At 46.0% G+C, this 26,919-nt stretch overlaps 2 protein-coding genes across 4 annotated transcripts in view; one reads left to right on the forward strand and one right to left on the reverse strand.

The window, feature by feature from the left end:
• Positions 1–13,655: 13,655 nt before the first annotated feature.
• Positions 13,656–21,061, reverse strand: LOC119961539 (gastrula zinc finger protein XlCGF8.2DB-like). The gene is made up of 3 exons (XM_038788864.1): positions 20,986–21,061; positions 15,783–16,882; positions 13,656–13,697 (listed from the first exon to the last, which is right to left on the reverse strand). The coding sequence occupies exons 2-3, from the start codon at positions 16,527–16,529 to the stop codon at positions 13,656–13,658; spliced, it is 789 nt and encodes a 262-aa protein (XP_038644792.1). The 5' UTR covers positions 16,530–16,882; positions 20,986–21,061.
• The window catches only part of LOC119961553 (zinc finger protein 239-like), a 31,193-nt gene continuing 25,085 nt past the window's right edge, over positions 20,812–26,919 (forward strand). Inside the window, exons 1-2 of one of the 3 annotated variants that reach the window (XM_038788884.1) lie at positions 20,812–20,894; positions 22,254–23,817. In XM_038788884.1, coding sequence (XP_038644812.1) covers positions 22,361–23,137 — 777 coding nt within the window. In that variant the 5' untranslated portion in view covers positions 20,812–20,894; positions 22,254–22,360 and the 3' untranslated portion in view covers positions 23,138–23,817. Of the gene's footprint in view, positions 20,908–22,253; positions 23,818–26,919 lie in introns of those variants that run through there. The other 2 variants (XM_038788883.1, XM_038788881.1) reach the window with 2 other exon arrangements.

Consider the following 26,919-nt stretch of genomic DNA (forward strand, 5'->3'; position numbering starts at 1 on the left):
ACATGCATTTGGCAGCTCAGAGGGCATGTGTTCTGTTCTCACTGTGACCCTCAATCGTTATGTTCCCTTTTGTCAACATCAAAATAAGCTTTTGTGTGATATTTTCGCTGAAATTGTAATAAATATTGAATGAAAAATAAAGAAAATCAAACTAATGTGAACTCCTTTCTCTAAGGTCTAGCGGCACTGATCGATTTCCCCGATTATACAGCGTTCTCCCCTTTCCCAGACAGATATTTCTCACCAGTCCTGTCTGGGATGTGTCTGAATTCAAGGCCCCTCAGTGAAAGGGCAACTGCGCCACCAAGCGGCCCATCCGGGTTAAGACACCTTCACCTTTGCCTTTTTTGGTCAACTCCAGAGACGACAGTGTGCCAGCTGAAGAATTCCACAGATTCACTCCCTTCTGATGGAAGAAATGTCTCCTCATCTCTGTCCTAAATTTGAGATCCCTTACTGTTAGATTAAGCGCTCTGGTCCTAGACTCTCCCACAAGAGGAAACATGATGGTTTTTCAGGCTGTGTAACTGGTTAAAGCTCTTTCCACAGTCAGTTCACTGGAACACACTCACTCATAGAACATAGAACAGTACAGCACAGAACCGGCCCTTCGGCCCTCAATGTTGTGCCGAGCCATGATCACCCTACTCAAACCCACGTATCCACCCTATACCCGTAACCCAACAACCCCCCCTTAACCTTACTTTTTAGGACACTACGGGCAATTTAGCATGGCCAATCCACCTCACCCGCACATCTTTGGACTGTGGGAGGAAACCGGAGCACCCGGAGGAAACCCACGCACACAGGGGGAGGACGTGCAGACTCCACACAGACAGTGACCCAGCCGGGAATCGAACCTGGGACCCTGGAGCTGTGAAGCATTTATGCTAACCACCATGCTACCCTGCTGCCTCATGTGTGAGTTGTGTGGGTCTCGGGGCTTTTCCAGTCACCCTGATGTTTGAAATCTCTTCCCACAGTCAGAACAGACAAACACATTGACAGTTTGTGATATTTAGATCCTAATGAATAGAGTGACTGTCAGATCTTGATGTTATATTTGGTTCGAGTTTCCCAGCTGCCAAACCTCCCGTTCAAATGCCTGAAAAAGAAGTTTACAAAAATGATCACTGTAAGAATGGGATAGAAATTCACAACAGATCATTCTAGTTTCTATCGAACCTTCTTTCCCTTGCTTTCCCCAAGCATGTGGTCCAGTCAAAATAAAAGACCAAAATCAGCTAGAAACCACAACAAAAGTGTAGGGAATTTTCCTAAGTGAACCAGAATATTGTTACCAGTGTCTCTGAAACACTGTCCGCTGAGGTAGCCACTGGTTGTGGAAGGTGTCAAGCATTCCGGTGAATACTACATGCTCCCTCTGCAGGGCCACTGGGAATAGACAAGACCACGGAACAGAAGTCGGCAGCCAGAGTAACCACCCCCCCCCCCCCATAATAATATTAATCTTTATTGTCACAAGTAGGCATACATTAACACTGCAATGAAGTTACTGTGAAAATCCCACATTCCGGCGCCCATTCGGGTACACAGAGGGATAATTCAGAATGGCCAATTCACCTAACAGCTTCACGTCTTTCGGGACTTGTGGGAGGAAACCCGAGCACCTGGAGGAAACGCACAGGGAGAAGGTGCAGACTCCACACAGACAGTGATGCAAGCTGGGCATCGAATCTCGGAACCTGGAGCTGTGAAGCAACAGTGCTATCCTACCCCACCCAGCTACAATGCACTGTTTTAGCAGACTCAAAAATAGATTCAAGTTGTCACGTTCAGCACAAGGATACTGGATATCCACTGTAAGATCCACAAACTCTGCCAAGATGGCTTATTAATAATATATTATTATATTATTATGGACATTAAACTGTGGGCACCATTCGATTCTGTGACCAATATTTAGTTAAACACGGACCTGAATAAGGGAACTTTGCAGCCACCTGTGAAGTTTAAATGTGTCGTTGTGTCAGGATGAACCAGCATTTGAGGAATATGAAATCTCTGGACTGTTGGTCTCCAAGTGCCATATTGAACACAGGAGAATGAGCTCGAATTGGGGCAAAGATAAGCATGAGTGAGCATCGTAAACTGCTATTGCATCGGGGTGTTCTGGGTCTCAGAGTTTTAACCCTGCAGTTAATTGTCAGGGATGCAGTATAATAAACCCTGAACAAAGCAAATGTGTGTGTGAGAAGCATCTGAAGCACCAGGAACCAGCTGAACCAGCAGAGCTGAATGTCTCCCAATGCAGCCACAGGACTGAACTTATTCCAGCTTCCAAGTCCACCTGAGAACCAACCCCTGGCTATTCATCTACAAGAAGCTTCAGAGCCTCGTGAGAATTATATATTTCTAAAAACGCTTCACTCCAACTAAAGGATCAGTTAAACAAGAAGACAACAGGCCTGCAGCGATATAAAGATTGGAGGCTACATTCCATTTTCACCATCACAGCTTCAACTTGATATGTACCTAATTTCTGTGTATGTGTCAGTGAATGTGAAAGAGACGAGAGACTGAGATGGTCAAACATCCAGGGAAATAGTGTGATAATAAATAATGTTCTATCCGTTAAAAATCACCAGTAAGCCTGCTGCTGAAATGTATTTTAAATAAAGAAATATCAAGCTGAGGGTCAGAAAATATCACAGAAACATCCTGATAATGGACTGGAAAGGACCACGAAATGTAATCAAACGCGGTATAACCCCCTTCAGGTAGCTGTACAGAGGCTGCAGCCTCTCACACTGAATGTCTACGTAATCCAGAGACACCTCCAGGCTACAAACATCCATCAGCTTCAGCCTGAGGGTGGGTGAAAGTTAAAAAAAATCGGTTTCCCATTTTATACTTTGCGGGCACTAGGACCCGGCTGGGAACAGAAACCTTCTGGGCCCGCCCACCAGCTGTTGCGTCCCAAGACGCCAGCGCATGCGCTCTGCTTCCCCAAGCTGGCGGCTGTGACGCAGGACCTGGTCCCGGGAGAGAGAGCTGACCGGCGGTCATGTGACCGGAGGATCACCACACCTCAGGCAAGGGGCCAGGTTGGGAAGGCGGTGCCTTCAGGAATAACTGGGAAGGTGATGTTTGGTCAGTTGCTGCAGTCTGTGTAGTGAAGGTGCTGTCACAGTGGTGTGAGGTAAGGAAGTACAGGATTATCACCCAGCAATGATGAATTAAGGGGAATGTAAATCCAGCTCAGGCTGCTTTCAGATTGGAAAGGGAGCTAAGGTGTGTCCTGAGAGCTGGTGAATGTTGGGGCTTTGCCAGTTTCTCTGTAAAGTCCTTCTCATTCATTCCCCCTCTTTACAGCACGGATAGAGGCCTTAGGCCCATTCATAATAATCTTTATTAGTATCACAAGTCAGCTGACATTAACACTTCAATGAAGTTACGATGAAAATCCCCCAGTCACCAGACTCTGGCGCCTGTTCGGGTACACAGAGTGAGAATTCAGAATGTCCAATTCACCTAACAGGCTCATCTTTCGGGACTTGTGGGTGGAAACCGGAGCACCCGGAATAACCCCATGCAAACACAGAAAGAACATACAGACTCCCCACAGACAGTGAACCAAGCGCAAAATCGAACCCAGGTCCCTGGTGCTGTGAAGCAACAGTGCTACCCGCTGTGCTACCATGCCATCCATAAGATTATTAGATTACTAGCTCTGGACGAATTGTGTCCCAGTATGCTGTGGGACTTGAGGGAGAGAATGCAGCGGCTCTGACCCAAAGTTTTAACCACAAATTAGGCCTGTTTTTGCTAGAATTTGGACATTTAAAGTGTGATCTAATTGAAGTATTTAAGATATTAACAGGGAAAGACAGGGTCGATAAAGATCAACTATTTCCACTGGTTGGAGGTGCTAAAACTAGGGATCATTGTCTAAAAATCAGGGCTGGACCGTTCAGGAGAGATGTTAGGAAGAACTTCTTCACACACAGGGTGGGAGAGGTTTTCAACTCTCTCCCACAAACAGCAGGTGAAGCTGAAACAGTTAGAACATAGAACAGTACAGCACAGAACAGGCCCTTCGGCCCTCGATGTTGTGCCGGGCAATGATCACCCTACTTAAACCCACATATCCACCCTGTACCCGTAACCCAACTAAATCCCACTAAATGGCAGGACAGACTCCTGTCCCTGTGTGTATTTCTGTGATTCTGAAATTCAGACAATACCATGACAGGGAAAGAGTCCGGATTAGAACCTGAGTTAGTCCGAGCTGCAAACCATCCCTCCAGATCCTTGCCCTTCATGGATTTAATAAAGGCCAAGGCAATAGTTGGATTATTGAAAGACTTGACGGAGTTGTTGGATACAATTTTTCGGGTCTCAGGATAAAGCCTGATGTAATTCACTCCCCACAGCCTTGAGCTGCCTTTGAACTTCATCAAAGCCTCGACGCTTCGTTTGTGTTGCTGCTGAAAAGTCCTGGAAGAAGTAAATCCTCACTCTTTCCTGGAGCCAGGTGCCACCTCGCCGTTCCCTCTCCAGGACATTCTTTCAAGTTGTGGAAGCGAATTATTACTGGCCTGGGATGAAAATTATCCCTCGGACTCACCGATGCACCGTTTCTAATTTGAAACGGCCAGGCTTCACATCCAGCTTGAGAAAACATGGCAGTCGGTCCTTGAAGAACCTAACGGGAGTCATACCCTCCACACTAAATGGACAGAAAATAACAGCATTTATGGGCAGCACGGTAGCACAGTGGTTAGCACAGTTGCTTCAATGGTCCAGGGTCCCAGGTTCGAATCCTGGTTTGGGTCACTGTCTGTCTGGAATCTGCACGTTCTCCCCGTGTCTGCGTAGGTTTACACCGGGTGCTCCGGTTTCCTCCCAGAGTCCAAAGATGTGCAGGTTAGGTGGATTGGCCATGATAAATTTCCCTTAGTGCCCAAATAAAAGGTTAGGTGGGGTTACTGTGTTACGGAGATGGGATATGGGCTTGGGTGGGGTGCTGTTTCCAAGGCGCAGACACGATGAGCTGAGTGGCCTCCTTCTGCGCTGTAAATTCTGTGATGACCATCAGACAGGCCGACAACTCGGATGTTCTTTCTCCGACCCTCGGTCCTCCAGGACCTCCGCCAGCCACTTGGCTGCTTTTCAAAGAATTGAATTCTTGCCTCCGTCAAGGAGGCATCTTGCTGAATGTTCAGGAATCTCTCCTCCGCATCATCGAGCCTCTTCATGGGGTTTTGCAACTGGGCCGCATGAGCTCACAGATATTGAGTCAGCACACTCAGCCTCTGGTCAATAACACGGATAATGTCGGCAGTCATCATTTTCGCCACCTCCCAGAGCGCCCTGGAGAGCGGGGGGTTGAGAGACCTCCTGAGGGTCAGGCCACCATGTTGAAAAGGCAGCTCCATTCCCGCTGAATCCACCTGCGCTGTTTTATCGATGATTTCTTCACTTTTAGAACATAGAACATTACAGCGCAGTACAGGCCCTTTGGCCCACGATGTTGCGCCATCCTGTGAAACCACTCTAAAGTCCCTCTACACTATTCCCTTATCGCCCATATGCCTATCCAATGACCATTTGAATGTGTTTAGTATTGGCGAGTCCACTGCTGTTGCAGGCAGGGCATTCCACACCCTTACTACTCTCTGAGTAAAGAACCTACCTCTGATATCTGTCCTATATCTATCTCCCCTCAATTTAAAGCTATGTCCCTCTCGTGCTGGACATCACCATCCGAGGAAAAAGGCTCTCACCGTCCACCCTATCTAATCCTCTGATCATCTTGTATGCCTCAATTAAGTCACCTCTTAACCTTCTTCTCTCTAAAGAAAACAGCCTCAAGTCCTTCAGCCTTTCCTCATATGATCTTCCCTCCATACCAGGCAACATTCTTGTAAATCTCCTCTGTACCCTTTCCGATGCTTCCGCATCCTTCCTATAATGTGGCGACCAGAACTGCACACAATACTCCAAATGCGGCCGCACCAGAGTTTTGTACAACTGCAACATGACCTCATGGCTCCGAAACTCAATTCCTCTACCAATAAAAGCTAACACACCATACACCTTCTTAACAACCCTCTCAACCTGGGTGGCAACTTTCAGGGATTTATGGACATGGACACCGAGATCTCTCTGCTCGTCCACACTACCAAGAATCTTCCCATTAGCCCAGTACTCTGTCTTCCTGTTATTCCTTCCAAAATGAATCACCTCACACTTTTCTGCATTAAACTCCATTTGCCACCTGTCAGCCGAGTTCTGCAGCTTATCTATGTCCCTCTGTAACTTGTAACATCCTTCTGCACTGTCCACAACTCCACCGACTTTAGTGTCATCTGCAAATTTTTGCGGCATTATCCTACCAGACCAAACCCCGAGTCTTCCAGGGACACGATCAAGGATTAGGTAGATGAGTGCCGGGCAATCAGGATAAGTGTCAGATTATAGGTTAGTGGCACCAGAACCTGTCGTAAGGCAGCTACTCCCGCACCCGTATCACATGCCTGACACCCCCCATCCCAGCCACAGACAGATTTCTGATTGAGGGTGTGGAGGGTTATGGGGAACTGGCAGGTAAATTGAGAGAAAGCTGAGATGAGATGGGATTTCTTTGCTTGAGGATGTGGTGAAGGTTTGGAATTCTCAACCTCCGAGGATTCTGGAGATTCAGTCATTAAGTATTTTCAAGACACAGACTGATAGGTTTCTAGATATTCAAGAGGTCAAGGGACATGGGGATAGTGTGGGGAAAACGGCGCTGATGTAGATCGGCCAATGATCCCATTGAATGGTTCAGGTTTGATGGGCCGAATGGCTGACTGCAGCTCATATTTGTTCTGATCTCCTGGATGGGAAGCTGAGAGTTTGGATCTGTCAATCAGCCTGAATCAGCACCTTCGGGAGAATTGGGAGGGTGAATATTAGATACAGCAGAGTGAGAATGGAGGGAGAGTGTGTGGGATGGAAATTTGCAGCTTTCGGGGAAGAAGAGAAAGGAAAAAATGTGACATAGAAACTAGAATTGTCTGTTTCTACCCTGTACTGACAGTGATGAATTTTGTAAATTGTTTTTACAGGATATTAGACAAGGAGGAATTACAGACATAAATCTCAAAAGTCACGTCTCGACCTGATAGTCACTCGATTCCTTAGAACCTGAATATCATCGGCCTTTGAATCAAGAAGGTGAAATGTTTACCGGAACTGTCAGCTAAAGATTTCAAACATCAGTGTGACTGGAAAAGCACCGAGACCCACACAACACACACCGGGTGAGAGTGTTTCAGTGAACTGACTGTGGAAAGAGCTTTAACCAGCTACACAACCTGAAAAAACATCACAATATTCACAGCGTGTAAAGACCGGACCCGTGTTGTGTGTGTGGATGAGGCTTCAACTGATCATCCGGCTTAGAGAGACACGAGGAGACCCAAAACATGGAGAAACCGTGGAAATGTGAGGACTGTGGGAAGGGATTCCAAGCCCCATCTCAGGTGGAGATTCATATACGCAGTCACACCGGGGAGAGGCCGTTCACCTGCTCTCGGTGTGGGAAGGGATTCAGTGATTCATCCGGCCTGTGGAAGCATCAGCGAGTTCACACTGGGGAGAGGGTGTTCACCTGCTCCCATTGTGGGAAGGGATTCACTCAGTTATCCAACCTGCAGTCACACCAACGAGTTCACACTGGGGAGAGACCGTTCACCTGCTCTCAATGTGGGAAGGGATTCAGTAATTTATTCAACCTGCAGACACATCAGCGAGTTCACACTGGGGAGAGGCCATTCACCTGCTCTCAAGTGTGGGAAAGGATTACTCACATTCCCACCTGCGGAGCCACCAGCGAGTTCACACTGGGAGAGGCCATTCACCTGCTCCAAGTGTGGGAAAGGGATTTACTCAATTATCCACCCTGCAGACACACCAGCGAGTTCACTCTGGGGAGAGGCCTTTCACCTGCTCTCAGTGTGGGAAGGGATCAGTCAGTTAATCTCACCTTGCAGACACACCAGCGAGTTCATACTGGGGGAGAGGCCATTCACCTGCTCCCAGTGTGGGAAAGGATTTACTCAGTTATCCACCCTGCGGAGACATCAGCGAGTTCACACTGGGGAGAGACCAGTTCACCTCTCAATGTGAGACAGGATTGCATGTTTCATCGCACCTGCTGGTGACAACCAACAATTTCACAATTGATTACAGGGGTTGAATTCTGCTGTTATTGTTTCCGCTCTAACAGCCAGGACTGCATTTAGTTCATTCTGACAGGTGGTCAGTGGGGATGGTCGGAGGGTTTCTTTCTGCTGGACTGGCCGGTCTCACCACTTTGCCTCCAGTGGGCTGATGCTGTTTGAGCCTTGTTGCTAATACCTGGCTTCAAATTGCACAAGGATCTCAGAGTGAAAGGGTGTTTGGAATTGTGGAGATATTTATTTTCCATTTCTGTTTGGAATCCCCCCGCCCGCCCTCAAAGCCACATTGCCATGGAGATGGGCCCTGGTGGTTACATGGTTCCTTTGTTTAATTTATCTGGGTGTTCCTCACAGAAGAAAACTATCAGGGTATGAGGGGCAAGTTGTCTAAGGTTGACTGGGAAACTCATTGGTACAGGGAATACCTAATATTTAAGGAATTATTACATATTTATCAGGGGTCGGTTAGCTCAGTTGGCTGGACGGCTGGTTTGTGATGCAGAGCGAGGTCAACAGAGAGGATTCAACTCCCGTACTGGCTGAGTTTATTCACGAAGGCCCCCCCCCCCCTTTTCAACCAGGCCCCTCGCCTGAGGTGTGCTGACCCTCGGGTTAAATTACCCCCAGTCAGCTCTCTCTCTGTCAAAGGGGAGAGCAGCCTATGGTCCTCTGGGATTTTTGCAACTTTTATTTCACACATATACAACAAATATAGATTCCTTTAAGGAACAAAAATCTAACAGGAAAAATGATGTAACCGTGGCTAACAAGGAAAGTTAAAAGATTCCATGAGATCCATTAAAATTCAGCAAAGGAGGACCAAGAAACTGATGAGAGCAAACTGGCGAGAAACATAAAAACCGACTGGAAAAGCTTCTACAGGAATGTGAAAAGGAAAAGATTAGCAAAGACCAATGTGGGTCCATTCAAGGCAGAGACAGGAGAGTTTATAATGGGGAGTAAGGAAATGGCAGAGAAACTAAACAATGTGTGTCTGTCTTCACAGAGGAAGATACAGAAATTGTCCCCAAAACACCAGAGAACCAAGGAACTGGCAGAGATTAGTATTGGTGAAAAAGTAGTACTGGAGAAATTAATGGGTTTGAAAGTGAATAAATCCCCAAAAGCTGATGATCTACATCCCAGAGTGTTGAACGAGGTGGCTGTAGAGATCTCTATCCTTCATTCTAAATTCTCCTGACTCTATCTGGAACAGACAAAACTTTTGACTGAGCCAAACGTTTCCTTTTTACGTAGCCATAGAAACTTTTGCAGTCCATTTTGATGTATTTTGCTCGTTCACATTCTATTCTATTCTCCCTTTGTCTCTCGGTGTCTTGGTCGAAGAACGGACATAAATCCTCAGGAATGAATCATCACCTTGGACAGGTTCTGAGACAATTAAGTTTCGACTTATAGGGCCGGGTAACTATAATCGTGGAGTGTGGCTTTAGATTGTGCAAACGGGCAACGTTCTAGTTTATAGTTTAATATGTAGGTTTCCGAGTTAAAGTAGCTTCTCGTTTGTTTGTTGCATTAAAATCATAAGACTTGAAGTCCCGTCGTGTGATCCTTTAATTTGTTGACTGGGAATTTGATTTTTTTGAAGACGTTGCTGACCTTTACGGGGGTCCAAATCCACAAGTTTTGTCTTCCTATTTGAGCCTCGGGCACCTTTCTGTCTCTATTGCTCGTGTCACTGACAGCCAGGTGATGGAGCTGAGGGCTGAATTTAGCTGAGAATAACGGGGCCTGTTCCCCATTTGGGGAACTGCCATGGGCGTCGCTAATAGAGACAGGAAGGTGCTGGAGGCCTGACTGGGAACTGGACATCCAACCAATCAGGGTTCGGGGCGAGGGGGGGGGGGGGGTGACCGGGGCTGATGGTGATGCGACCCCCAGGGTTCAGTGCCCCCGTGTCCAAAGCGGGGAGTCACGGGGACAGGGTACAGAGGAGCTGAAGGGAAACCATTTGGGACCCAGAACATTGTGAACATCCTGTTACTCTGATTGTCTTTGATCCTCAAGTAATTTTCTGTTAGTTTTTTTAAACCATGTTCTGTTTTATCAATAAACTTTTAACAGTAAACTATTTGAATTTGTTGGACTTTTCCTGATTAAATTTGTTCACTTTCGGGAAAGTAGGTGACAGGGGTTGACAGGCTCTTTAACAGAAAGTGAGTCCGTCTAAGGTAATTGGCACAGGAGCCAGAGGGGTAGAGGAAATCTGATTTTTCTTTTGACAGTGATTGAAAATGGGTTCATGAAATCAATCGTGATTGACTAATTTATCAAGATTCTTTGAGGAGGTAACAAGGGATGTCAATAAAGGGGAACCTGTAGATGTGCTTTTATCATTTCCCAAGGTGTCACATCAAAAGTTATTACACAAAGTAAGAACTTGTGGCATGGGGGCAACATATCAGCATGAATAGAGGATTGGTGGGCGAACAGGAAGCAGCCAGTCGGTATAAATGGGTCATTTCTGGGTGGGTAAAATTTGACAAGTGGAATGTCACCAGGATCAGTGTTGGGCTCCCAACCATTTACAATCTGTATGAATGTGTTGGATGACGGGATTGAATGTCTGGCGGCTAAATTTTCTGATGCCTCAAAGACAGGTCGGACAGCAATTTGTGAAGTGGATTTAAGTACTCTGACTACAAATAGGTTAAGCGGGTGGCAAAAACCTGGCAGATGGAGCATAACTTTGGAAATTGTGAATTGTCCACTTTGTCAGAAAGTATTAAATAAAACAATATTATTTAAATGGGGAGAGATTGCAGAACTCGGAGTTACAGAGGGATCGGGTGTCCTGGAATCGCAAGTTAGTCTGCAGGTACACCAAGTGATTAGGAAGGTCAATGGAATATTGTAAATTGCAAAGGAAATGGAATATAAAAGTGGGGATGTTTTGCTGCAGTTGTACAGGGCCTTCGTGAGACCATATTTAGAGCACTGTGTACCGTTTGGGTCTCCTTATTTCAGAAATGAGATAAGTGCATTAGAAGCAGTATAGAGAAGGTTGACTCTGGATTCCTGGAATGAGGGGATTATCCTCTGAGGAAAGGTTTGACAGGTTGGGCCTGTATCCATTGCAGTTTAGAAGAATGAGAGATGATCTTATTTAAACACAGGAGACGCTGAGTGGAATTGACAGAGAGAATGTTTCCCCTTGTGGCAGAGACTAGAACTAGGGGACACCATTTACAAATAAGGGGTCTCCCATTTAAGATGCTGATAATTGTGCCCCCTGATGACTGTGGGTCTATGAATCTTTCTTCCCGAGGGCTGGAGGTGGGGCCATTGAAGCTGCTTTAAGGCTGAATTTGATCGATTCTTGATTGACAACAGAATGAAAGGATGGAGAAGGAAAGTGGAGTTGAGACCACAATCAGATTAGCCCTGATTTCATTGAATGGAGGAGCAGGATCGAGGGGACGAATGGTCGACTCCTGCTCCTAATTTATATTGACCCCTAACACCTCCACTTCCCCAAACTCTGAAATGATTCACAGTGATAGCCCTTATTGGTGGCAGTGGTTAGATTTAATTCAGTATAAATAAGAGTTGACAGTCTAATGTCTGAGCAGTAGTATCAAAATGCAGCAGCATTACCATTACACTCTGGGTAGAAGCACCCTCTCCATTGGTTGTTTTAAAGTCAGTTTCTCTCTGGAGTGTGTGTCAATGCTTTGATGCTGTCACAATATTGTCTCAATCCCTTGGTTACATTAACATAGAACATTACAGCGCAGTACAGGCCCTTCGGCCCTCGATGTTGCACCGTCCTGTGAAACCCCTCTAAAGTCCCTCTACACTATTCCCTTATCGTCCATATGCCTATCCAATGACCATTTGAATGCGTTTAATGTTGGCGAGTCCACTACTGTTGCAGGCAGGACATTCCACGCCCTTACTACTCTGAGTAAAGAACCTACCTCTGACATCTGTCCTATATCTATCTCCCCTCAATTTAAAGCTATGTCCCCTCGTGCTGGACATCACCATCCGAGGAAAAAGGCTCTCACCGTCCACCCTATCTAATCCTCTGATCATCTTGTATGCATCAATTAAGTCACCTCTTAACCATCTTCTCTCTAAAGAAAACAGCCTCAAGTCCTTCAGCCTTTCCTCATACGATCTTCCCTCCATACCAGGCAACATTCTTGTAAATCTCCTCTGTACCCTTTCCAATGCTTCTACATCCTTCCTATAATGTGGCGACCAGAACTGCACACAATACTCGAAATGCGGCCACACCAGAGTTTTGTACAACTGCAACATGACCTCATGGTTCCGAAACACAATTCCTTTACCATTTCATCTCCTACTGTGTCTCAAGTAGCTGTGTGTGTTTGGGACCCGGTCTTCAGCCCATTTCACCGTAAATTTACACTTGCTATTTTTCATATGTAACAAATGATATCTACACACTCACACCAGTGTACCAAAATCATGTCACACACTCTTAACTCAGATGCGTTGATGAAAAGACCAAAGTGAGTGTCCGTCTTTCTTATTTCCCTGTTACGGTGCTGATATTTTACATAGTGGCCGGGCTTTCAAATGTGGATTTCTTTAAAACAAAATTCATGGGCAAGGATGGAAATATTTCCAAGAGAAAGTGATCAACTCATTCATCCATTACACATCCAGACTTTCACTGGAAAGTAGGTGGATACCAGATTGAAACATTCCATTCAGACACACCCATGGTAAAGTATTCCAATTCATTTATTGTCCAGGACAATATATTCACAATATCTTTAAAACAGAAAATAAACGTTCCTATGTGATTTCAGACATTAACATATTCGGTTTGTTCTTTATGGTCGATGTCAGGCTGGGGTTGTTCACCTTTTCGCAAAGGAGATTGAGGGGATATTTGATAGAGGTGGACAAGATTATGACAGGTTTCGATAAGGTGGATAAAGAAAAGTTGTTCCCATTAGCTGAAGGGACAAGGACGAGGGGGAGACAGATTTCAGGTTTTGGGTAAAAGATGCAGAGGGAATGTGAGGGAGAATATTTTGATGCAGGGAATGGTAATGACCTGGAACTCGCTGCCCTGTGAGGAGGGTGGGAATGAAGACAATGGAAGATTTCAAATGGAAACCGAATGGGCATCTCGGGATCTAAACTTGCAGGGCTACAGGGATAGATGGGACTGACTAGTTTGCTCCAGGGAGCCAACAGGGAATCAATAGGCTGAATGGCCTCCTCGGATCTCATGACTGATCTGAAAACAACAATTGCAGCTGCTCCAGTCTCTCCCACCTCATTGAAGTCCCTCATCCCTGGTACTATTCTCATAAATCTCCTCCGCACTCTCTCTGAGAACATCACATCTTTCCTAGTGTGGGGCCCATATATAGGGTTCCATTCCAGAGGGATCGAATTGAAGCAGGGAGTTATGTTCAACTTGTTTAGATCCAGGGCTGGACGACACTGGGAGCACCGTCAACATTGATGATCTCCGTTTAGAAAAAGGAAATAGAGACTCTGGAAAAGGAGCAACAAAGATTCCAAGAATATACGAGAACAGCGCATTTAATCTTAGGAAAGACTGGGACTGCTTTCCTCTAGAAAAGAGAAAACTGAAAAGTGACCTAATGGAAGATTATGAGGAGGTTCAATAATTCAATAGGAATTTCAGCAGAAACCTCTTTACCCAGCGAGTGGTGAGAATGTGGAACTCACCACCACAGAGAGTGGTTGAGGTGAACAGCATGAATACATTGAAGGGGAATCTGGATACAGACATGAGGGAGAAAGGAATAGAAGGAGATGCTGATGGGGGGGGGGGGATGAAGAGGGGCGGGTGGAGGATCATGTGGAGCATAAATACTGACACAGACCAATGGAGCCAACTGGCTGCAAACTCATGGAACACAGATAAATGTATTGATTTTAGATCCACCTGTACTGGTAGGGAACATCTCTATTCCTCCCACTGTGAAGGCCAACATACCATTCTATTGACATAGAAACATAGAAAATAGAAGCAGCAGGAGGCCCTATACAATTGCAGTAAAACAGGCCCTTTGAGCCTGTCCACCATTCATTCTGATCATAGCTGATCATCAAGTTCAATACCCTTGGTCCCGCTTTCCCCCCCCCCCCCCCAGATCCCTTGATCCCTCAAGCCCCAAGAGCTGTATCTCATTCCTTCTTGAAAGTACACTATGTTTTGGCCTCAACAATTTTTGTGGTAGCGAATTTAAGATTCCCCACTCTCTGGATGAAGAATTTTCTCTTCACCTCAGTTTGAAAATGTTCCCCCTTATCCTCAAACTATGACCCCTAGTTCTGGACTCCCCCACCATCGGGAACATTCTTTCTGAATCTACCCTGTCTAATCCTTTTAGAATTTTGGAAGTTTCGATGAGATCCCCTCTCACTCTTCTAAACTCCAATAAATATAATCCTAACCGATTTAGTCTCTCCTCATATGACAGTCCCACCATCCCAGGAATCAGCCTGGTAAACATTCACTGCACTCCCTACATTGCAAGAACATCCTTCCTCAGATAAGGACACCAAACTGAACAAAATACTCCTGGTGTGTCCTCACCAATGCCCCATACAACTGCAGTAAAACATCTCTATTCCTCCCGTTATGAAGGCCATCATACCATTTGCCTTCTTTCCTGCCTGCTGTACCTGTGTGCTTACTTTCAGCGACTGATGCACGAGGACACAGGCCGCGCTGAGTATCCACCTCTCTCAAATTACACCCATTCAAATAATAATCTGCCTTCCTATTTTTGCTACTGAAGTGGACATCCACATTATACTGCATCTGCCATGCATATGCCACTCACAGTCTGTCCAAATCCTGCTGAAGCATCTCTGCATCCTCCTCATAACCATCTGGCCCATCGAGTCTGCATCAACCCTCTGAAAGAGCACTCCACCCAAGTCAACTCACCCACCCGATCCCAATAACCAAACCTACACATTGGCACAAATGGGCAATTTAGAATGGCCAATCACCTAACCTGCACATCCTTGGACACTCAAGAGGCAATTTGGCATGGTTGGTGGACCTCAAAAGCATGGCCAATCCACCTAACCTGCACATCTGTGGACTGTGGGAAGAATCTGGATCACCGGGAGAAAACACACGCTGACACAGAGCAAGGGCAAACTCCACACAGGCAGTCACCCAAGGCCAGAATGGAACCCTAAACAGGATGAAATAAAAGTATCCTTCATCAGCTTTTGTGGATCATTTCAGTGGGAAGGTGCTCTTAAGACTCAACATCCGCCCACTGGAAGCTACGTCGGGAGACCGGCCAGTCCAGCAGAAAGAAACTCTCCGACCCTCCCACTTCACCAAGTGTCAGAATGTCAATCCTGGATGTGATTAACAGCAGCGATAACAGCAGAATCCAGCCCCTATAATCGCTTGTGAACTCGCTGATGTGTCTGCAGGTTGGCTGACTGTGTGAATCCCTTCCTACAAACAGAACAGATGAATGGTCTCTCCCCAGTGTGAACTCTCTGATGTGTCAGCAGGCTAGATGACTGAGTGAATCCCTTCCCACATTGAGAGCAGAGGAATGGCCTCTCCCCAGTGTGAACACGCTGGTGTTTCAACAGGGTGGATGAATCTCTGAATCCCTTTCCACAGGCAGGGCAGGTGAATGGTCTCTCTCCGGTGTGAATTCGCTGGTGAGAGAGCAGGGTGGAGGACTGAGTGAATCCCTTCCCACAGTCAGAACAAGTGAACGGCCTTTCCCCATTGTGAACTCGCTGGTGTATCAGCAGCTTGGATAACTGAATGAATCCCTTCCCACATTCAGAGCAGGTGAACGGCCTCTCTCCAGTGTGAACCGCCTCGTGTGTCAGTAAGTGGGTTAACTGAGTGAATCGCTTCTCACACTGAGAGCAGGTGAATGGCCTCTCCCCCGTGTGAACCCGCTGGTGTTTCTGTAGATTGGATGAATTAGTAAATCCTTTGTCACACTGGGAGCAGGTGAAAGGCTTCTCCCCAGTGTGAACTCTCTGGTGTGACTGCAAATGGGATAACAGAGTGAACGCCTTCCCACATTCTGAACAGGTGAATGGCCTCTCACCAGTGTGAACTCGCTGGTGTGATTGAAGGTTGGATGATCGACTGAATCCCTTCCCACAATCACAGCAGGTGTATGGCCTCACCCCGGTGTGAACTCGCTGGTGCATCAGCAGGTTGGATGAATCACTGAACCCCTTCCCACAGTCAGAGCAGGTGAACGGCCTCTCTCCAGTGTGACTGCGACGATGGATTTCCACCTCAGATGGAGCTTTGAATCCCTTCCCACAGTCCCCACATTTCCACGGTTTCTCCATAGTGCAAGTCAACTTGTAACTCTCCAGGTTCGATGATCAATTGAAGCCTCGTCCACACACAGAACACGGGTACGGTCTTTACCCGCTGTAAACGGTATGATGTTTCTTCAGGCTGTGTAACTGGCTAAAACTCTTTCCACAGTCAGGAACACTCTCACTCGGGTGTGTGTTGTGTGGGTCTCGGTGCTTTTCCAGTCACACTGATGTTTGAAACCTTTAGAAGCTGACAGTTCGGAAAACATTTCTTCTAGATTCAAAGGCCGATGATATTCAGGTTCCAGGGAATCGAGTGACTGTCAGGTAGAGATGTGACGTTTGAGACTTCTGTCTGTAATTCTTCCTTATCTAATATCCTGTAAAAACAATTTAGAAAATCCCTCGCTGTCAGTACAGAATAGAAACTCAGAACAGATCATTCTAGTTCGTATGGAACAATTTTTCCTCTCTCTTATTTTCCGAAAGCTGCAAATCTCCATCCCACACACTCCCTCCATTCTCACTCTGGTGGATCCCTGTGGTGTGCCGCTGGTCACTGGCTTCCAGTCACTAAAGCAGCCGTCTGTCATCATCCTCTGCCTCCTACAGCTAAGCCAATTCTGAATCCACCCCATCATGTTACCTCTATCCCATGTGCTTTTGCCTTCTTTATATGTCTCTCGTTTGGGATCTTGTCAAAGGCTTTGCTGAAATCCAGCAAACTGCATCAACTGCACTACCCTCATCTGCACAGCCAGTCACATAAAAAATCAATTCAAAATTTGTTAGGCATAACCTCCCTCTAACAAGCCACGCTGACTATTCCTGATCACATCTTGCCCTCCAAGTGAAGATAAGTCTCTGTCCTTCTGAATTTTCTCCAATGTTTTCCCTACCACTGACGTGAGACTAACTAGTCTGTAGTTTCCTGGCTTATCTCGACAACCTTTCTTAAGGTAAGACCACATTAGCTGATCTCCAGTCCTCTGGCACCTCTCCGTGGCCAGAAAGGATTTAAAAATTTGGGGCAGAGCTCCTGCAGTCTCTTCCCTCATCTCTCAGAGCATCCAGGGACACAGTTCATCCACACTTGGAGATTTGTCCACTTTTAAGCCTGCCAACACCATGTCACTCCCCACGTCAATTTGCTCAGAAACCTCAGTCTCCCTGTCCGAGTTCCATATCTATCTCCTCATTCTCTTGTGTGAAGACAGATGTGAAGTATTCGTTCAACAGCTGACCAATATCCTCTGGCTCCACACACAGATTGCCCCTTGTCCCTAATGGGAACACACTGTTCTTGATCTGATGAAAGATCATGCTGACCTGAAACATTAACTCTGTTTTCCTCCACAGACCAGCCTCCCGTACCAGCCTCCCCGGACAGGTGCCGGAATGTGGCGACTAGGGGCTTTTCACAGTAACTTCATTTGAAGCCTACTCGTGACAATAAGCGATTTTCATTTCATTTTCAGATGCTGCCCGTTATGCTGAAGATTTCCAGCATTTAAAAAAAAATGTCTAACCAGGATTTTATATATCTCAGTGCTTCTCCAGTCACACAGATTCTGGAAATCTTTACCGACAAACAGAACAGACCAGAAGCAATAGGGACAGGAGTCAGCCATTCAGCCTTTGAACTGCTCCACCATTTAATGAGATCACAGCTGATCTCACACTCACTAAGTCCACTTTCCTACCTTCTCTCTATTCCCCAACCGATTAAAAACATATCAATCTCAGCCTTGCAACTGATGAAGGACTCGGCCTCCACGTTACCTGGGGTAAATAATTCCAAGATTCACCAGTTTGAGAGAATTCTTTCCTCATTTGGCAGACCCTCATCGTTCCTTGAAGAAGGTGATCAAGACTGTACAGTGTTCGAAATGTGACCTCACTGGCTGCTTGTGAAGCTGCAGCAACACCACTTTGCTATTAGACTCCACCCTCCTTGAAATAAACATAATAATCTTTATTAGTGGCACAAGTAGGCTTAACACTGCAATGAAGTTACTGTGAAAATCCCCTAATCGCCACGCTCCGGCATCTGTTCGGTTACACCGAGGGAGAATTCAGGATGTTCAATTCACTTAACAAGCACGTCTTTCGGGACTTGTGGGAGAAAACCGGAGCACTTTAAAGAAACACACGCAGACACGGGGAGAACATGCAGACTCCGCACAGACAGTGACCCAAGCTGGGAATCGAACCCAGGTCCCTGGCGCCGTGAAGCAACAGTGCTAACCATTGTGTTACTGTGCCACCCAATAACGCGGGTGATTATTTGATTATTCTGCCCGCTGTCCCAAGGCAGCAGGAGGTGTTGACAGAGTCAGTGGATGGAAGGGGGTTGGGAAGTGGGTGAGAAGAATGGATGGGAGGACACCAAGATCCCGCTGCACAAAAGCATTTATGAAGTTTCTCTTCATTTAGATAATAAGTTGCCTTTTTATTCAATTTTGGCCCACTCACCCAACCTATGCAAATCCATTAGTTTATTTCATATTTCCCCACTGCAACTTGTTTTCCCACCCATTTCAGTGTTATCTACAAATTTAGATATTGTATATTCTGACTGTCCCATAATCATTAATACAGGTTGTAAATAGATGGGGCCCGAGGGCCAAACCCTGAGGCACATCACTGGTTACAGCTTGCCGACCAGAAAAAGACAGATTAATCCTCACTCTACTGTCGGTTGGTTAGCCAATCCTTTATCCAAGCGATAGAATTTGGGAGAATTTGGTTCAAGCGCCTGACTAGTTAACAGGAGATCCTGGCTTCGAAATCCAGTGGTGCCTATTCTTTATTTTAAGGACGGCACAGTGGTTAGCACTGTTGCTTCTCAGTGCTGCGGACCCGGGATCCATTCTCGGCTTGGGTCACTGTGCGGAGTCCGTACGTTCTCACCGTGTCTGTATGGGTTTCCTCCGGGCGCTCTGGCATTCTCCTACAAGTCCCAAAAGACGTGCTGTTAGGCGAATTGGACATTCTGAATTCTCCCTCCGTGTACCCGAACAGGCGCCAGAATGTGGCGACTCGGGGGTTTTCACAGTAACTTCATTGCAGTGTTAATGTCAGCCTACTTGTGACACTAAAAAAGATATATTACATTGCCTGTCATTCCCATGGGATCTTACCTTGTTTATTACCTTTTGTGCAGCACCGTATCAAATGTATTTTGGAAGTCCAAATACATCGACAGTACCCCCATTATTCATTTGGCTTGTGACACCTTCGAAGAACTTTAACAAATGATTCAAACACGATTTACCTGTCACAAAACCATGCTGGCTCTGATGGACCTCTCACCTGATACAGCAAAATATAGATAGATTGGAGAGTTGGGCAGAGAAATGGCAGATGGAGTTCAATCCAGACAAATGCAAGGTGATGCATTTTGGAAGATCTAACTCAAGAGCAGACTTGCTCTTGGTGAATGGAAGAGTCCTGGGGAAAATTGATGTACAGAGAGATCTGAGAGTTCAGGTCCATTGAACCCTGAAGGTGGCAACGCAGGTCGATAGAGTGGTCAAGAATATATACAGCATGCTCGCCTTCATCGGACGGGGTATTGAATATAACAGTCGGCAGATCATGTTACAGTTGTATCGGATTTTGGTTAGGCCACATTTGGAATACTGCATGCAGTTCTGGTCGCCACATTACCAGAAGGATGTGGATGCTTTACAGAGGGTGTAGAGGAGGTTCACCAGGATGTTGCCTGGTATGGAGGGTGCTAGCTATGAAGAAAGGTTGAGTAGATAGGACTGTTTTCATTGGAAAGACGGAGGTTGAGGGGAGAACTAATTGAGGTCTACAAAATTATGAGAGGTATGGACAGGGTGGATAGCAACAAGCTTTTTCCAAGAGTGGGGGTGTCAATTACAAGGGGTCACGATTTTCAAGGTGAGAGGGGAAAAGTTTAAAGGAGATGTGCGGGGAAAGTTTTTTACACAGAGGGTGGTGGGTGCCTGGAATGCTTTGCCAGCGGAGCTGGTCGAGACCGGTACGAGAGCATCATTTAAGATGCATCTGGACAGATATATGAAGGGGTGGGGAACAGAGAGAAGTAGACCGTGGAAAATAGGCAACAGGTTTAGATAAAGGATCTGGATCGGCGCAGGCTTGGAGGGCCGAAGGGCCTGTGCTGTAATTTTCTTTGTTTTTGAAACCTCACAATGCCCGGGGAATGATTGACGGCATCTCCGGACCAATGGAAGCAGAGGGGGGGGGGGGGGGGGGGGGAACAGGAGGCCTGTTCGGAAGCAGCTGGTCCTCCAACCAATCACAGTGAATGGGTGGGCGGGACTGGGCTGAGTGAAGCATGCGCAGTGTGATTAATGGCGACGTGAAGAAGGTTCTTTCTCCGATTCACAATCCGTAAAGGTCGGAATGGCAGGTCAGTGGGATCAGCCCGGTCGTGAGGCACACTTCCTAAACATATGATAGAAACAGGAAACCGGGAAAAATAACCTACCGGTACCCGGTGACCTGAGCGGAGGCTGCAGCTTTCTCACAGACGGGACGAAGCAGCCACCATCTTTGTTTCGCACTAGCAGGAATGCGCATGCGCACACATTTTTAATTGCGTACTCGCAGCAGTGCGCACGCGCGCCCAGCATATCTTCATTGTAGCAGAGCGCATGCTCAGTCGCCATCATTGTTGGGGGCAACATTTTTTAAAATGTTTATGGTGCAGAACAATGATACATATCCAGAGCTGTGACAATAATTCGTATTTATATTGTGCCTTGAACAGAATAAAACATTAAGACTTTTCAGAGAAACGTTACAAAATAGGTGATCTTGATGATGATGTGGATATATGTTTGGGAGCTCATCTGGGGGTGAAATATTTCACCATTGTTGTGAACAGTTTGCTTCAGTCTCAGACATTTTGCAGGAACAGACAGGGATTGTGTTTGTCGAGGGAACGGAAGAGAATGGGTTTAATCTTCTCGATATTTAAATAGAGTAAATTTCTGCTCCTTCAGCACTTGATGTCAGACAAGATCGGGCATTGTGTGTCTTGGAAGGGAACTTACAGGTAGTGATGTTAACACACAGCTGCTGTCCTGGTCCATCCAGGTGGTGGAGGTGAAGGGTTGAGGAGATTCTGTCAAATTGTGATTCTGAAGTAGGTATATATTCTCATTTCATTTTTTTCAAATTCCTCTCAATTGTTCCTGTCACTCCCACTCCCTTTTCTCTCTCCCTTTCCCTTATCATTTCTGTCTTTCCTCGCTGTCTCTCCACCATGACTCACTCTCTTTTTATCTCTCTCTGTCTTTCTTGTCACGTGGAATTCCCTAGCCCAGAAGGTTGTGGATGCTCCATTGTTGAATATATTTAAGGTTAAGATGGTGTGATTTTTGGTCTCTCAGGAAGTTAAGGAAACGGGGAGCTGGCAGGAAAGGAGACTGGAAGACCAAGATCAGCCACAACCGTGTTCAATGGCAGACCAGGTTTGACAGGCCAAATGATCTACTTCTGCTTCTGTTTCTTGTATTCTTGCAGAGGCCCGAGTCTTGTGTGGGTTCCGGCCGGTTGGCAGGTTCCCTTCCCTGAAGGACATTAGTGAACCAGTTGGGTTTTTATGATAATCCAACAGTTTTAATGGTCACTTTATCCCAGTGTTGGCCCCACAAATGACCAGATTCATTCAGATCAATTTCACAACCTGTCTTTGTGTTTTTGTGGGTTCCCTCTCATTCCCTTTTTTTTTGTTTTAAATCAATTTAACAGAGTGTTACAAGGGGAAGATTTGCAGTCAGGAAACTCAAACCAAACATTACATCAGGATCTGAGGATCGCCCAATTTGTTGCAATCTGAATATCAGTGAATTTTGAACATGGAAGGAAAAAGCACCGTTCACAATGAGGAGAAACCATGGGAATGTGAGGAGGGATTCAGATCCACATCTCAACTGGAAATTCATCATCCCAGACACTCTGGGGAGAGATCATTCACTTGCTCCGATTGTGGGAAGGGATTCTCTCGATCATCCAGCCTGCTACAACACCAGCGAGTGCACACCGGGGAGAAACCATTCAACTGCTCCGTGTGTGGGAAGGGATTCGCTCAGTCGTCCAGCCTGCTGAGACACCAGCGAGTTCACACTGGGAAGAGACCATTCATCTGCTCAGAGTGTGGGAAAGGATTCATTCGGTCATCAGACTTGATGATGCACCAGCGGGTTCACACGGACGAGAGACCATTTAAATGTCCAGACTGTGGGAAGTGCTATAAAGGTTCTCGGGCTCTGATACTCCATCAACGTGTTCACACTGATGAGAGACCTTTTCAATGTCCAGACTGTGGGAAATGCTTTAAAAGTTCCGGGGAACTTATGCGGCATCAACGTATTCACACTGACGAGAAACCGTTCAGGTGCTCTTACTGTGGGACTGGGTTCAAGACATCATCTGACCTCACTGTACACCAGCGAACTCACACTGGGGAGAGGCCATTCACCTGCTCCCAGTGTGGGAAGACATTCACTCAGTCATCCAGCCTGCTGACACACAAGCGGGTTCACACTGCGGAGAGGCCTTACATCTGCCCCAAGTGTGGAAAGGGATTCACACAGTCATCCAACCTGATGAGACACCAGCGAATTCACAAGTAATTACAGTGAGTGGATTTTGCTGTTAATCACATCCAGGTCTGATCCATCTTCATTGGGGTCTGTTTCTGCTGATGTTAATACATTTCAAACCAGTTACACAGGCTAATAGTCAAGATAACATTTAAATAAATCAGCTTAGGGTTAACATGCTATATTTAATCTTTTTTTTAAATTTAGAATGCCCGATTCATTTTTTTCCAATTAAGGGGCAATTTAGTGTGGCCAATCTACCTAACCGGCACATCTTTTTTGTTGTGGGGGCGAAACCCACGCAAACACGGGGAGAATGTGCAAACTCCACACGGACAGTGACCCAGAACTGGGATACCTGGGACCTCGGCGCCATGAGGCAGCAGTGCTATCCACTGCACCACCGTGCTGCCCCTATTTAATCTTTTTAACACCTCAAACATAAGTTAGTTCCTTTTGAAGGATCCTCCTTCTCCCCTGTCTTCTCCATTCTCATCTCCAAAAACAACTGCGAGGAGCTCGTGGAGATTCTTTGTCATGAAGATTGAGACAATCCGATCAGATACCCCTGCTGTTTTTCTCCCTTCCTCTAACCCACCAGACAAAACTGTCTCAAAACAAATGTCCCTTGTCTGAGTCATGAACTCACATCTATCTCCAGTTTCTGTCTGGTCTCCTGTCATGTCCCGTTCAATCTCATCTTGTTTACAAAACCTGCCTTCTGCTCCATTGACCCTATTCTCACTAAACCGCTGACCATCCAACTTCCCACATTAACTGATATTGTTAACAGTTCTCTCTCTCTTCTGGTGCTGCCCCTCAATTTAAATATACCATCCTCACCCATCCTGTGAAAACAACCCTTGACCCCCAACTTCTTTGCAAATGACCACCCCATCTCCAACCTCCCTTTCCTCTCCAATTTGGTGTCTCCCAAGAATCTATCCTTGGCCCCTCCTGTTTCTCATCTACATGATGGCACGAGAATCCATAGAATCACCACAGTGCAGAAGGAGACCACTCGGCACTTCAAGTTTGCACTGACTGCCTGAAAGTGGACCCTAGCTAGGCCCACTCCCCCTTCCTCTCCCAGTAACACCGCCTAACCTGCTCATCTTTGGACTGTGAGAGGAAATCAGAGCACCTGGAGGAAACTCACAGATTTGAGGAGTATGCACAAACTACACACACTGTGTGATATTTGCACGTTCTCCCCGTGTCTGTGTGGGTTTCCTCCAGATGCTCTGGTTTCCTCCCACAGTCCAAAGATGCGCAGGTTAGGTGGATTGGCCATGCTAAGTTGCCCCTTAGTGTCCAATATTCGGGTGGGGTTACGGGGATAGATCGGGGGAGTGGGCCTAGGTGGGATGATCATTTAGAGGGTCAGTGCAGAATCAATGGGCTGAATGGCCTCCATCTGCACTTTGGGGATTCTATTAAAGACAAATGTGGGTTCATTAGAGGACGAGACAGGATTTATTTATAATGGGGAACAGGGAAATGGCAGAGAAGCTAAATAATTACTTTGTGTCTGTCTCCACGGAGGAACGTAGAAAAACCTCCCAGAAATAAGAGAGAAACTACAGTCTAATGGGAATGAGGAACTGAATGAGATGAGTGAAAAAGTAGCACTGGAGAAATTAATGGGATTGAAAGTTGATAAATACCTGGGACCCGATGATTTACATTGCAGAGTGTCAGAGGAGGTGGCTGTCGACACAGTGGATACGCTGCTGGTCATCTTTCAACATTCTATAGACTCTGCAGATTGGAGGTTCAAAATGTAATCCCACTTTTTCAGAAATGGGGGAATAAATGGGGAACTATAGACTTATTATCCTGACATCAGTAATGGGAAAAATACTAGAATCTGTTGCAAAGGATGTATTAACAGCAACATTTAGAAAATAATTAACTGATCTGGGAAATTCAGCATGAATTTCTGAAAGAGAAATGATATGTTCCATGGGGCAGCATGGTAGCACAGTGGGTAGCACAGTTGCTTCAAAGCTCCAGGGTCCCAGGTTCGATTATCGACATGGGTCACTGTCTATGTGGAGTCTGCATGTTTTCCCCGTGTCTGCGTGGGTTTCCTCCGGGGCTCCGGTTTCCTCCCACAGTCCAAAGATGTGCAAGTTAGGTCGATTGGCCATGATAAATTGCCCTTTGTGTCCAAAAAAAGTTCGGTGGGGTTACTGGGTTATGAGGAGAGGGGAGAAGTGTGGGCTTAAGTTGGGTGCTATTTCCAAGGGCCAGCACAGACTTGATGGGCCGAATGCCCTCCTTCTGCACTGTAAATTCTATGATTCCAAAGCTGTTGAAAGTTTTCTTTAAGAATATTACCACTGTGTCTGCGTGGGTTTCACCCCACAACCCAAAAATGTGTGGGTTAAGTGGATTGGCCATGCTAAATTGCCCCTTATTTGAAACAAAACATAACTGGGTACTCTACATTAATAAAAAAAAAGAATAATGCTGCAAAAGAGATAAGGGAACCAGTGGATGTGGTGCATTTGGATTTTCAGAAGACTTTTGATAAAGTCCAACAGAGGAGGTTCGGAAACATATGAATGGTGGGGGGGATATACTGGCACAGATTGAGGATTCACAGACAACAGCGAGCAGGAATAAATGGATCATTTTCAGCTGGGCAGACTATGACCAGTGAGGTATTACAAGGATCAGTATTTGGGCTCCAGTTATTCACAATCTGTGTCAATGATGTGGGTGCGGGGACCAAATGCAATATTTCCATGTTTGCTGATGACTCAAAACTAGGTGAGAATGTGCGTTCTGAGGAGGATGCAAAGAGGATTCAAGAGTATTTGGACAGGATAATGAATGGGCAAGAACATGGCAGATGGATGATAATATAGACAAAATATTGTCTATTATATTGTCTAAATATTGGAACGGTGATGTAGTATATTTCTTAAATGGTGAGCGATTGGGAAGTGCCGATATCCAGAGGGATCTGGGTGTCCTTGTTCATGAGTCACCAAAATCAGGTGTAGCAAGTGATCAGGAAGGCAAGTGGTGTGTTGAACATCATTGCAAGAGGATCTGAGTATCTGTTGGAATTTATTATCAAGTTAGCAATACTTTACTAAAACCAAAACGGTTCAATATCTAAAATCCTGGGGCTTCTGACCTGGTCTGGCTTCGAGCAGAGGAACCAGATTAGAACAATGTGCTGATTACACTCACAGCTCTTTCTAATGTGTCCTCCTTTGAGTATCCAATAATCTCATGGTCTCAATGTGCAGTTACTTATGTAATAGAAATAAACATTAAATCAACACCCCATTGTTTCCTACTTTCTGAGTGTGTTTAATGGAGTCTGGATACGGAGAATTCTGTAAAACCACAATGTATATTGAACAATCTGTTACAATTTGAAATGAAGTGCAGGATTTCTGTAAAGCTGTGGCTCCATTATCAGCAAAGCTCTTTTCATCCACAAAGCAGATAAATTACTGAGTGAATCTCTTCCCACACAACCACGACACCTAGAAGGACAAGGGCAGCAGATGTATGGAACAACACCTCGTGGTAGTTTCCTTCCAAGCCACACGCCATCAGGACTTGGAAAAATACCGCCGTTCCTTCACTGTTGCTGTATCGATATCCTGGACAGAAGATATCTCTTCCTAACAGTGCTGTGGGTGTACGTACACCACATGGACTGAAGAGGTTCAAGAAGGTGGCCCACCTCTGCCTTCTGAGTAAATTTAATGGACCTGCTCTGAAGTGGGAGTCACTCGGGGCAGGTACAACACTTGTCAGGAACAGTGCAAGTCTACCTCTCCACT

Source organism: Scyliorhinus canicula, unplaced genomic scaffold (assembly GCF_902713615.1).
Source record: "Scyliorhinus canicula unplaced genomic scaffold, sScyCan1.1, whole genome shotgun sequence".
Taxonomy (NCBI): Eukaryota; Metazoa; Chordata; class Chondrichthyes; order Carcharhiniformes; family Scyliorhinidae; genus Scyliorhinus; species Scyliorhinus canicula.